At 40.2% G+C, this 14,171-nt stretch overlaps 1 protein-coding gene across 2 annotated transcripts in view; it reads right to left on the reverse strand.

Moving 5' to 3' along the window:
- LOC124267061 (TNF receptor-associated factor 3-like) overlaps positions 1-14,171 on the reverse strand; it is a 40,106-nt gene that overhangs the window by 14,536 nt on the left and 11,399 nt on the right. The window contains exons 1-5 of one of the 2 annotated variants that reach the window (XM_046701900.1): positions 10,364-10,584; positions 10,055-10,161; positions 9,004-9,066; positions 8,172-8,268; positions 7,653-7,757 (exon numbers count right to left, since the gene is read on the reverse strand). In XM_046701900.1, coding sequence (XP_046557856.1) covers positions 7,653-7,757; positions 8,172-8,268; positions 9,004-9,066; positions 10,055-10,161 — 372 coding nt within the window. In that variant the 5' untranslated portion in view covers positions 10,364-10,584. Of the gene's footprint in view, positions 1-7,652; positions 7,758-8,171; positions 8,269-9,003; positions 9,067-10,054; positions 10,162-10,363; positions 10,585-14,171 lie in introns of those variants that run through there. The other variant, XM_046701899.1, reaches the window with a different exon arrangement.

Consider the following 14,171-nt stretch of genomic DNA (forward strand, 5'->3'; position numbering starts at 1 on the left):
TCCAAATAAGATACAGGTCCAAGTCTCTTACCACTCACTGTCAGGTTTCTGTTTCGACAGCCACCTTCACTCTGCATTACTAGATTGTCCTTACCAGTGTAAGTTTCACAAACGCGTCGCGATCTTCCACTGATTCACGAGGTAGATTATCATCCATGATTAACACAGCGTCACCAGCTTTCAAAGTTCTACATGGTGCGTAACCACTTCTGGCGTGCTTGCAGGTTTTGCACAAACTCTCTTCTCCACCTGTGCCAAAATTCATTGACACAGTGCTGAACCGTCTCCATTGCTTGCATGAGAATACATGTCCTCTTTCTGAAACTTGCCGGGCGGTAAAACAATGTTTGATTTAGTGGTGAGAAGATGATTTGGTGTCAGCGGTTCTGAGGAGTTTGGATCAAACAAAGTGTCCACTGTTAATGGCCGACTGTTTACTATCGCCATTACTTCAGCGTTAAATGAACCTTCCGTCATTCAGTTTGCTTTCGACTTGTGACATGAGGTTAGAGAGTACACTTCTGATCGAGCGAGATCTGTCATTTCCCCATCCTCCCCATGCTGTGACTAGCACTGGGTGGATTCATGATAAATGACTCAAAGTCACAGTTTTGCTCAGCATGAAGTTCTTCACAGAATCAGGATCATATAATTCTCCTTGAGCTCCCACAAAGTTAGTACCCTGATCACATCTCAACTGGCGAACAGGTCCTCTCACAGCAATGAACCTCCTCAGCATTTATGAATGAATCCGTAGACAATGTGGTGGTAACCTCAGTGTGTACAGCCCTACACACTAAACAGGTAAACAAAGCGCCATAGCGGCTTTAGTTCCTCTTCCTTCTTTCCGCGTAAAAGCGGACCAAACATGTCCATACCCGCAATAGGTGAATGGAGGAGCCTCTGACATTCTTTCAGTCGGCAAGTTTGACATTTTCTGTTCCTGAACTGAACCCGCTGTTTCCTACATATCACACACTTGGCGATATGATACCTCACTGATGATGAACAACCCGATTATCCAAAGCCATGAGCCGCATTATGGCATTTGCTGTGAGTCCCGTCCCTGGTGTGCTGCCTCCTCATGATAATGTCCGATAATGAGGGTTGTGATATGATGGCAGCTTGGGTAGAATGATTGGATGTTTCAAATTGTCGAGAGTTCACTCAACTGCACTCTTCCTCCAACACGAAGACCATTGGAGTCTACAAGCGGGTCAAGCTTGAACAATGGACTTGTTCCCTTAACTTGTTTCAAAGGTCCATTCACGACTAACTTCACTTTATTAGGCTGTTGTCAAAGCACTTTCCGTCGATACAATCTCCGGATGTTCGACTTCAAAACCTTCAGTTCACCTGAGAAGCACTCAAATTGCACATGTTTAAGAATCTCAAGTTCAGCGTTCTCCAACTGATCAACAGACAGTGATCCTATCACTGGAGTCGCACCTAACTATCAACAGGTTCATTGGGTGATTTCTCACCGAATTCTATGCATCAGCCTTTGCTTTAATCTCAAACAATGAGCAACAGCTTTCTTGGCATTGTTCCACTTTGAACAATGACTCAGGCGACTTACGCCGAGCGTTGTTCGAACGCACTAGAAGCGAGGATTTTCACTCGCTTTATCTCTGAATCATCAAGAGATACCTCAAAACTTTCACATTCCTGATTATCGATGCCGAAGTGGGATCACACAAGAATCTTGGACCACTGGAGCCAGAGTTGATGTAGCCAAGTTCTGAGCACCAACACCTCGAGAAGCTTCTGTCTGCAGGGTTGTCCACACCTTTGGCGATGTCTCCACTGATCTGGTGTTGTATGTTCTCTGATCTGTTGAACCGCGATTGCCCACAAACACATGATAGCGAACTGAGTCATTTGATATGTAGCCCAACACTGCCTTGCTATCAGACCAAAACACCTCTCTTAACTTCTCACAGTGAAGTTCCTTTTGAAGAAACTGACTGATCCGTGCGAAATAACAGGCGGCTGTTAGTTCAAGTCGCGGTATAAGTGACTGGTTTCAGGGGACACAGTCTTGTTTTCCCAATAACGAAGGCACAGCACACATTGCCATTAATGTCTGTACTCCTGAGGTAAGTACACTGACCGTAGCCTAACATGCTCGCATCAGCAAAATGATGAAGTTCCTGCGACTTGACTTCACCAAAATGTTCAGGTTTGAAACATCTTGGAACTGCTGATTTCTCTAGATAGAAAAGTTCAGACCTCCATTTCTCCCACTGAGATCTTAGATTGTCTGGCAAGGGACTGTCCCAATCCAGCTGATCCTTGCAAGCAGCTTGCAAAACCTGTTTGCCTGTTAACACTACAGGAGGCGATGAATCCCAGTGGATGCGTAGATGGAGTTAATAGTTGATACCACCGCCGTCTGGCGAGAGAGGCTGATCCTTGAGTGTGATGCAGAACTGGAAAGTGTCAGATTCTATACACCAGTTCACACAGAGGGCTCGTTCGGCGGTAAAAGGATCTTTCATGAGGTCAATTCCTTTACCTCCTTGGCACAGTCTTCCTCGGGATTGCTGCTATCGTCTCTTGAATTGATATGCATTTGTGGAGTCTTATTCCACCCTCACTGCACATCTGTTTGCTCTTCTGTATGAGCTGAACAGCTTCTTCTACTGTGGATACGGAAGTCAAGCCATCATCGACGTAGAAATTCTCACGCACAAACTTAGCTGCATCTGAACCATACTGGTCCTCGTAATCCTTCGACACTTGTTTAAGTCCATAGTTGGCACATCCTGGGGATGATGCTGCCCCAAACAGGTGCACAGTAATTCTGTAATCTATGGGCTCAGAGTTAATGTCATTGTTGTCAAACCACAAGAATCTAAGATAATCTCAGTGTTTTTCTACCACATTGAATTGGTAAAACATTTGTTCAATGTCACATTGCACTGCAATAGGTTCTTTGCGGAATCTACAGAGCACACCTATCAATGTGTTTGTCATTTCTGGTCCCTTCAGAAGATGATCATTGAGTGATATGCTATGATGCTGGGCACTACAGTCAAATACTACACGTATTTTGTCCCTTTTCTTGGGGTGGTACACCCCATGGTGAGGTATGTACCAAGAACTTCTTGATTCATTTCTCAGATCATACACTGGCACTTGTTCAGCATGGTGATTCTTAAGAAGTTTGTCCATGAAACTCTTATAATCACTCTGGAAATGTTGGTCTCTCACAAAATGTCGCTTCAGCTGCTGGAGTCTATTTAAAGCAACAGTTCTATTGTTTGGTAAGATGGGATCTGATCCCTTGAACGGCAAAGGCATTTCGTAATGTCCATCAGGTCGTTGATGTATGCCGTTCTCCATCATTGACAGAAATTCCTGGTCATCTAATGACAATGGATCACCTGAACACTTTCTGTCATTGAAATCCATTTCCATCATCTTGGATACATCGGCTGGATATACCGGGTACTTCCTTGATTGAAGTCTTGTAAGATACACACACTCTCTTGGTTTCTCTGGTTCAGACTGCTTAACCCACATGGAGCGACAGATGTCATCACAGCGATGACTGAATCCAACCACTCCACAGTGGTCAACATCCATATGATGAACAGTTCCAACTATTCCCAAACCCAAGTCTGTTTTTTGTCCATAGGGATCATCGTCATTGACTGGAGGAACTACTTCACTTGGTGTGAGTGCACACGGGCAGTTGTAGCCTATCAACAAACCAACATCAACATCACATAGAGGGATAAGTTCACTTTCCAGATGCTGCAGATGAGACCACATTCTTACTTTACTTGGAGTTGGTATGTGCTGTCTATTTGCTGGCATAATGTCTTTGGTGTATGCTGTAGGCAAACTGATTTGCTCGTGATGATTAAAACCACGAATTCGTAGACCACTTATCTTCTGACTGTTGATAAGCTGATCTTCTGCCGTCATTGTGGACAACATCAACTTGACATCAGGTCCTTCAACTTGCAATGACTTACAAGTTTTGTCCAGAATGAATGTAGTGTCCGACTGAGTGTCCAATAGGGCATAGACTAAGCGTTCATATTCAGGCCTATCGATCGCGATACCTACACAGGCAGTATCATAGAACACTGATCACCTTGTCCGCTGTCAACATGACCACTCACATGACTAACACTGGATTTTGTTGCCTCACTTTCAACCCTGACTGCTTTGTGTTATTTCCTTTGCTTCGGTTTGATGAGAGCGTTGAGGCAAAGATGATTCTCTCTGATGGATATTTCCATGAAAGGGTGTCGGGTGGTACCTTCCACAAATGGAGCATCTAATTCTCTTTGGACAGTTCTTAGATTTGTGTCCTGATTTCAAGCAAGCAAAACACAAGTTTCTTTCCTGTGCGAAATCCTTCCTTTGCTGCATGGACAAAACCACAAATGCTCGACAACTGTCAATATCGTGATTGTTCTTGTTACAGTACAGACATACTGCGCTAACTTTCATAACACCTCTACTTTCAATTAATGTCTCAAATGCACGTTTCCAGCTGACGAAAATGATTGGATCACCCATAAATACCCCAGGTTCAGGGATAGGAACGCCGAAGGCCCGGGTTCGATTCCCCACATGGGCACAATGTGTTAAGCCCATTTCTGGTGTTCCCCGCCGTGATATTGCTGGAATATTGCTAAAAGCGGCGTAAAACCAAACTCAGTCAGTCAGTCAGTCAGGGATAGGAAGCCTTCCAAGGGAGACTTGATCAGCAAATGTCTTTGTGATTTCAGCAATGTTCAACGAGTTGTCATTTTGTCTGAATTCAGGAGATAAATAAGAAAGTCTAGTGGACACACAAGGTGCAGGGGTAGGTTTCCAATTATTCTCTCTTGTTGTAGCTGTAGCAACTTGAGGTTCCATGGTGGGAGTAGGGCTTCCACGGGTACTCGAGTACGAGTCGGGTTTAGCTGGACTCGAGTCCATTTTCAAGGACTCGAGGACTCGAAAAGAGGAGATAACTCGAATTATTGACGTTGACGGTCTGTCTGCCGTGTGCTAAGCATGAGCGGCCGTTAACGTCTAATATTAAGAAAAAGATATAGCCGGTAACTGTATTATCCCGGAGGAAATTCTCATACATCCAAACTGTCTTAAAATGAATATATACACAGTTCACAAAAATATACACAATAATTACATGCTCAAAACGAATGCTATTTACAAATAAAACTGACATGATATAATTCAATTAACCACATAGGTAAAGAGGCTGAATAATTCTTGTTCTAATCACATGATAATGATTCAAAATATTTGTTGCATTCACGAATACTTGATGGTATGAAAGACTGTCGAGCTCTGTTTTGAGGGAAGGTAATCGACAGCGCGTCCAGAAGGAAGTAGTTCAAAATGGTGAGATGAAATATGTCAACTATCAAATCTAATTTTAGCTGCCTTTTGACTATATCGGAAATACACTCCAGAAATTTTGCAAGCAGTATTAACAATTTTTGAAAAGTCTGTTTTGTTAGCGATGAGACAGATCTCCATACCAACATAGAAAATTGTAGAGTCAACACACTTTGAATAAAGATTTGATAAAAAACTGTCATTACGGTTTTGTCAATGCCTTGACGATAATAATGTTCAGAATCAGAAATTAGGCCAGTAACAGTGGTGTCATCTGCAAATTTCACAGTAAACAAGTCATATATTGACAAGTAACAGTCACTGGTATACAAATCGAAGCATACGGATGAAGGAACACAGCCATGTGGATCTCCAGTAGAGGTTGAGAGAAAAGAAGATTGATAGCCATTGACACTGACATACTGAGTTCTATGTACCCTGAATTCTTTAACCCATCTGAAAATGTTTTTATTAACACCTAGGTTAAATAGTTTACTCCTCACACGGTGTGGCTGCATGGTATTAGTTGTTACAAGTCTGCAGATGAGAGTAAATATTATACATCGATTGAGATTTCACTTCTTAAAAGGATTAGGTAACTATCTTGACAATTGATCGTTGCTTGAAAGGTATGAATTTCAAGTACTCGGGTCCGAGTCGAGTCTCATCCCTCGAGTACTCGAGTCCCAAAAAATGGACTCGTTGAAGCCCTAGGTGTGAGTCTCGACTGCATCAGGCATCAGGGGATTATTGACTATATAATCTTTCACATACTCTTCTGCACTTTGTTGTTTCTGATCAATTATAATGTCTCTCCCATACAAAAATGTCCTTTCACATTCATCAGCTAACACAGAAAACCTCGCCTCCGCCATGTCTAATTCTTTCTGCATCGATAATTTGTCTAGTTCTAATTTCTTACGTGCTTCTGCATCTGCATATTTCATCTGTACTTTCAATGCGCTATGTGGAAACGCTTCGGCCTTGATGAAATTCTACTTCTGTCACTTTTCACACTAGCAGCCACATTTGATTGATTGTCACTCATATTGGCGATGAATCTATAAATATATGCAAGAAATTAGCATCAACTACGATGAAAACAATCTGACAATGTCTTACTTCACAAATCCACAATGAAACTGAGCCCGAATGACAAAGCACATGGCGACCACATGGCAAAAGCGAACGCACATTTCCATCCTATCTCAGCTTGTGAATACAATTTCACTGTTCCGTACTCACAAATAAAAACTCGTCTCTGTGCACTTGAATTTATTGTTTTCTTCGTTTCCAACCTACAAACTCCGACAAAAAACGATGAATCAATGGCGAACATGAAATTGTGTAGCTTTCACGCTTCGAAAATTACACACAGACAAACATTTTGCCGCGCACTGAACTGGTCTAAGGGAGATAACTCGTCACATTACCTGCTACACTTTTTTTGTACTAATTGTAGTATGTGCAGCGAGTAAATTAGAGCATGTGATGATCACTCTGATGTGTTCAAATTTTAATGGAGTTCTGTATGACTTGACGTTTGTTGATATCGTCTTTGGTTATGTTGGTGGGTCGCTTGCCATAGTCGATTCTGGATAGAATTGTAGACTTTTACAGTGAAATCTCTATTGCGGTAGAACCTGAGTTTTTCTATTTTTCAAAAGGTGGCAGTTTGCTGACTGGCAGACCCGAGTAACATGGTGATGAATCGTCAAACCAAACTCCCGGGTTCTTTACTGCGGTTGATGGCTGCATGACGGATCCTTTTGTGTTTATAGATGTCCTATGTCACCAAGGGCTTTAGTGGCTCATTTAGGACCAAATACAATTACTTCTGTCTTGCCCTGGTTTAGCATTAACATATGAAGTGAGTCTTTCCTTATTTGAAAACAAACATGTGACTGGAAGAAACAGGATCATCCTGAGCCTTGACCATACTTCTTATCAGAATGGTAATATCAGTTCATGTTCATACTGAATTAACTGTAAAAATTACACCACCATAATCATTTTGCACCCCATAATAACATGCTCATACTTCCATTATAATATAACTCATACAGAACACAATACTGTCCGTGAGATACAACCCTGGGAAGTTGATCAATTTCCTTTACAGCAGTCTAGCGTGAAACACAATTCATCAAAAGAAACATTTACACAGACTACCAATCATTAGCCCGAACTGGATTTGATTGGAATAATCAGATGTATGACATATACATATATATATAAACACAGTCAGAATGTCAGACAACAGCAGTGCATTGTACTCTTACATTAAGATCTTTCCATGGCACTTCTTTTCCACATCCCAAGTTCTTGAATGGACAGTAGACAGGCAAGTTTCTTATTTCTCTTCTGGCACTAACATCAGGGTAGATCTGGAAATAAAATAGAGGATATTCAAGCATTTCCATTTCAGCAAATTTGTCGCAAGCTCAGCTTTCAAAACGACATATTTAGGCTTGGAATAGTAACAAACACCATCCTGAACATAATTTAGAAGAACCCCCAAAATATAGACCTAACTTTGCACACTGTCTGAGTAAATTAAAACTCTATTTCATCACAATAGTTTATGTATGATGTTATCAGTGACACAATTTTCATATCAATAATCGTTTTTCCGATCAACAACATTTCCAAAATCTTTTTAGCCAGCCCTTGTTTTTCATATAACTGGGGTTTATCCAAAATTTCAAGCTAAGTGCTTTGGGCAAGCAAATCTAGAAAACATTTCATCAAACTTCAACTTTTTACATTACTTTCTAAATTCATTAATAGAGTTATATTACGTCATTTTTCATGAGCTTTTCACAGTATTCATCAGCTTGTGGACAAGTTACTGGCTCGCCCTGCCGGAAAAGTATTTCAACGCATCCTTCACACAATCTGGAAGAGATATACAATACTGATAGGTTAAATTCACACAAACATCAGTGTGCCTGGATTTCTTTTGGAAACTTAGTCTTCCTTACCCTGCTTTTAACAGTAATTCAATCACATAATAGCATACAGTAGCCCATCTCTGAGTGACAGGCAGACAATATTCACTAATCTTGTAGATGAACAGATCAACAGCAAGCCAAAGGTTCATGGCCCAGAATCACCACTTGGTTTTCAATGTTAGTGGTATATAATCGAACAGATTCATTATTCTCACAAGCTAGACATAGGTTACAAGACATATGCATAAGAAAACTAAAGATACATACTATACTACTCAGAAGAGGTCAAGGAATCCCTGAATTTATCGAGATGGATATGGTTAAACTTATTGCACAGATTAACTGAATCATATGAAAATGTCTGGGTTATTCTAACTTCTTTTGAGTTGTATTTTTATTGCTATTGTTTCTGGAGGCCATTGTACCTTGGAATTGTTATTTGTATCCCAATTGCATATATCGATGCTCATGCTGTTGATCACTGGATTGCCTGGTCCAGACTCCATTATTTACTGACCGCTGCCATATAGCTGGAATATTGCTGAATGTGGTGTAAAACTAAACTCACTCACTATTTGTTTCTGGTCTAAAACTTCAAGATAACCTAATGAGAATGAGATTATATTTCAAATGCAGAGATTTTATGAAAATCAAAATAAACCTGCTGTTCAACACTTACCTGTGTCCACATTTTGTCTGAACAGGATTCTTTAAGACGTTGTGACAGACAGCACATTTGTACCTGAAATGAAATCAATTGTTTCATATTCCTCTTCTTGTATTTTGCTTACAAACTTTCATTTGCATACTCTCTATAAGGGAACTCTGAGAGCAATATAATATGGTAATGTGTCACCTACATATGCTCCAGAAATCTGTAGTGGAACATTCACAGAAATGTTTTGATAGGAATCATGCACTTCTGAACACAGTTGAAACACTTTGTGTGAGAAACAAATATTGAACAAATGGGCCACGTTGTCAAGAAAAGTCTGCAAAGTCATTTGCTAGAAAATATGTTTATCCCCAAAGACTTAAAATAATCTTCATGATCTGTGATCATCACAAATAAGAACCATTAAGCATGGTAAAGAGAGGATTGCTATTCACAGGAATACTTTTCTCCAATTTCAGATGAAGGAACTGAATCATCACAAAAAGAACAAATTTCCATTTGTTGGACACATTTCAACCGACGAATAAAGACATGACGATGAGGAATGTTTTCTTAGTTTCATCAAGGCAGACAGCAGTGGATTTATATGTCATTTTTGTCCACTTTTGTATGGTCAATTAGTTAAAGACTTCATTAGCAGTCAGGTTTATGACGGTATCTAATAAGTGCTTCATAAGTGCCCAGATAGCATTCGGATGTTGGCCCAACGTTTGGCCAATGTCTGAATGCTATCTGGGTGGTTACCTTGGCCTCCTTTCAATAAGGTTATCATAAGTCACTAAGGTAATAATAAGTCACTTAGGTAATCTTAGGTAATCTTAGTGCAGTGTTAAAGAATGGGAGTAAGTTAACCTTAGTTAATTAAGGTTGCTTCGTGAAAGGGGCCACAGAATGGTTACTTGAATGGTAAACAAGTCATTATTAGACACCAATGCCTTGAACTTTGCATGAATCTGGCCATCGTTCATAGCTTTTTTATCAAATAATGTCCCATGTTCCAAATATTATTTTTTCTTTTTCATATTCTGCAAGGCATCTATCTCATGATACTTACCTTTCGTCCACATTGATAAAGTTCGGCTCACCATCTTCTGAGGAAGTTAGGCTGCTCTCGGCCAGAGAAGACAAAGGGCTACTTGTACCTGAAGACGTTGACGCCATCTACAGCATACAAAGAAGAGTTTTCATAGATCATAGATGGGGTTTTCCCTAATGTCACGCTATAAAAATAACTACCACGCGAGTTCTATCTCTGGTGCCAGCGATGATATTAACATTCTTTGTAGCCTCAACAAATTCAGTTTTAATGATTTAGACAATGTATGGTCATACAGTCAAGATAACAAGATAAATCTAAACATACTTCACAAAACAGCGTTTTCCTAGGTCGTCGCTATTTCACTCTCGTTCAGAGACCACAGTGGCGGACCATATTTATCGAGTGGTACACATTCTCATATCGCGCGTGTTATTCCGTGTAACTGTTGTTTTCTATGCGCGACGCAAAATGCACGTGCGCGGTTAGCGCGTCCCTCTCATCGAACCCAGATAAATTTATTTATGCTGAACCAGAGACTATATAATAGTCTATTCTACCATGACTTCAGTAAACACTGGATTGTGATTGGTTAATTAAAGTCATTCAGAGGTATATAATCACGTTATACAGGTCTCTGTTTTCCGTGCGCAATCATACATGGTTTACGGTAATGCACTATTTTTGTCTGCCCACTAACATGGCGGACACCGAACAACCTACCGATGCATCGATAAATTACGGCGATTTTACTGTCGGAAATTACACATATGTCTTTAAAGATGGATTTAGCGACGACGGGCACGACTCACTACTTGCGTAAATCACAGCAATAGGTGTTTATATATACAAAAGTACTTCGAAAGCATGGAAACAAATATTCAGTCGAACAAGATCAAAACATCGTCTGCTTTCCGAATAAAAATTCAGCAAAAACAAATATGTTTACGTTGATTCTATGTTATGTCAGAATAGATCCAGCAATAGACTGCTACAAAATTTCCGTGTTAAATCAGCTTTCGTCAACGATATCGCCACTGATCTTGATCCGGTAACGGAGGATGCATTAACATCGAACGCCGAAGAAATTTTAGATTCTAATGCCTTCCGTCCACATAAATAAACAGTTGGGTTATCAATTCAAACAAAATGATATTTTGAAATTTGTACTGTTTCAAATTTAGCGGTAGTAAAACACAATTAGATCTACAGAATCTGCAAACCGTTCTGTTTAGCCCAACATATTTTTTTTCTAAATGTATAATATCGTTGAAAAAGTTATTTAGCTTAGTCATGATCCCTCTTATCCATTACACTGCTTGATCTAAAGTAGTCTATTAAAGTATAATTAATTACCTTACCGTGTTTATGCCAGAGGTACACCTCGTGTCCTGATCCATCCTTTCGGAAATATCACCACAAATCTGGCTCTTTTGTCAACAGACTCGCTTGAACATGCCAGCCAATGCGATTCAATTTGAATTCACTACACTTTGAAGCCACTAGGTCACAAAACACTTTCCAAAATGTGAAAATAATATCCGTAGAATCGAATTTGAGCACAAAGTACACACATGAGTGTGTAAGAGTCACCACAGCTGTCGCACGCAGACGTAGAGGTGCGTGTAATCGTCAAGGTTGACAGGGCGCAAAATTCAACAGTATCTAAATTCGGTACAACACGGACTTCCTCGTTACAGCAAAGCACCACTACTCTTAAATTTTGTACCAGTACCGGTAATTAGATATCAAAGACTATCTCAGTCATACAATCAGGTTAACCTTGCGCAAACTGTCAGTGGCTCTCCTGTCGCATCTTTCCAAATGTAAACAATGACTTCGAGAAAAGGTCAAGGCCATGAGGTTGCTGCCACTATTCTGGTGGGGAAAGGGTCTACGGTGGAATTTTCAAATGTGAACCAAGCTTTGAAACTTATTTGATATATGTTTTCCAACTTATCAGTTAATGATTGGTGATTGATGCATTGAAAAACAAAACGTGATTTGTTATTACTGAATCTGGAGTTTGTTAGTCATTGACGGTTTGCCACCAAACACCCCGTTTCGGGCGATACCACTTGAGATTGGAATGCGAGGCCGCTTCACGTATTGACTCGTAACCAAAGAAAGAGCTCCACCTGAAATTGTTCATAAAATTGTCATGGTAGAATGGAGATAAACCTACTGTGTGGGAAAATCAGAGGTATATAACGAAATTATAATAGCTCTAAATTGTTCATTTAAAACCTCACGCTACGCGTTCGGTTTTAAATGAAATTTAGAGCTATTATAATTTCGTTATATACCTCTGATTTTCCCACACAGTAGGTTTATCTCCTAAATATCTATTATATGGTCTCTGGCTGAACCCAGATAAATTTATGTATGCTTAATATATCCTATTTCGTGTTTCCAGTTGCCTAATAGAATAAAAGTAGTTATACATAAAACAGTTTATTGTGTTAATGAAACAATGATACTAACTTTTCTTGAAGGCAAATGTAAAACGACAAGAAACGTTTAACGTTACCATAACCGTACGGTAGCTGGGTACTGTCTATTTAAGTTGACAAGGATGTCCGTATGGCTAGCGGCTTCACGCGTGCACGTACATGACGCCCGCCACATTTAACCTATATGCAGATAAACAACAAAAACACACAAGCGATATGATTACGCTTAGTGACACTGGAATACTGATGTTGACTACGCTGACACTGTGTTATTGATACAACTTTACAACGCTAACCGACTGACAACAAAAACTTTGTAATATTACACGCGAGATGTGGCTGTTGGGGTGAATTGCCTCCCTTGAATATACTACAGTCGATAAAACGAACACATGCACACGGTCTCTGAACGAGAGCGACGACCGTTTTCCTACCGTAAATGATAGTCTGTTTCAAAATACTGAAGCGTACCGTACCCCAAGTTCCATGCGGTTTTATCGCTGAATCTGTTTTGTTTGTGTTTTTCAAACGCTTCATTTTTAACGGCCTACACATCTAATTAACATATTTAATAGAATGGTTGAATTTAGCTGAGAAATATCCTAAAACACGCGTAACACTATTTCGATTTCCGTAGCGATCCGTTGTTTACATTCTCGCCTCTTTCCGTAACCTCCAAGAAGATCGGCTTGTCCCGGAATAACACGAGTTGGTGACGAATGTCCAGCGCAGTACAGGTTACACACCACCAAATGTTTTCCCATAGACTTCTTCTATAGTAACCTTATAAAAAAAATTAAATATCCAGGCTATCAACAGCCATTCCATGTACACATGGGTACACTCTGGCCTTTAAACTACCATAAAACAAGGGAGATATTATAAAATGTCAGTATGTCAGTATGTCATAACAATAACATAATATTGTTATGTGTCTATCGTCACAAGGACAATTCTGGTGATTGAAGATGCACGGAGTGTCAAGCCAAAAAACAGACCAGGAAGAGTTGTTAAATATGTAAAGTCGACGATCAAATGAGTGCAGCTTGTGTGGTTCTCTCATGTTTATGTTTACCTTCTGCCTACCGGAAGTACTCAGGCGCGTCACGTGATCAAAACACTGACGTCACTGTGGTCTTCCCTATATCAGGCCAACTTGTCCGGCTCGTTTTGCGAGCACAGGAAGCGGAACAAATCAACCCCAGTTCCGCACCAAATGTCACCTACTGGAAAATATCTGTACACACAATAAGCATAAGTGATGGTGATAAAAATGACAGCACTAAATACTTAAAATTGTGGTCAGTTTTTATTACTGGTTGGATGTGCTTTTGAAAAACAAACATCTTACACTATTTCATCCAATCACAGCTGTCACATGTCTCTCGCTCAGGGAGCATGTGATACTGATTTAGTGTAGTGGAACCTGTAAGGTGCGCCCTGTCTCGCATATCGTCACATCCACGGGGCGTGTCACGCTTAGAAACAGCGTTAGAAAGACATATAGGTATATAGACCCTATCCTAGTACTATATAAAAGGAAAGGGATGTAACGACGCCTCCTCCTCAATCAAAGTTAGATTTCACCACGTAAACTATGTTTAAGGCCCCGTCGAGGCCTACGGATCGAAAGCAACATAATTTCCCTACAAAATGAGCTATAAATGGTCACAATCAGATCA

Source organism: Haliotis rubra, unplaced genomic scaffold (genome assembly GCF_003918875.1).
Source record: "Haliotis rubra isolate DU_JTF1 unplaced genomic scaffold, ASM391887v1 Scf13, whole genome shotgun sequence".
NCBI lineage: Eukaryota > Metazoa > Mollusca > Gastropoda > Lepetellida > Haliotidae > Haliotis > Haliotis rubra.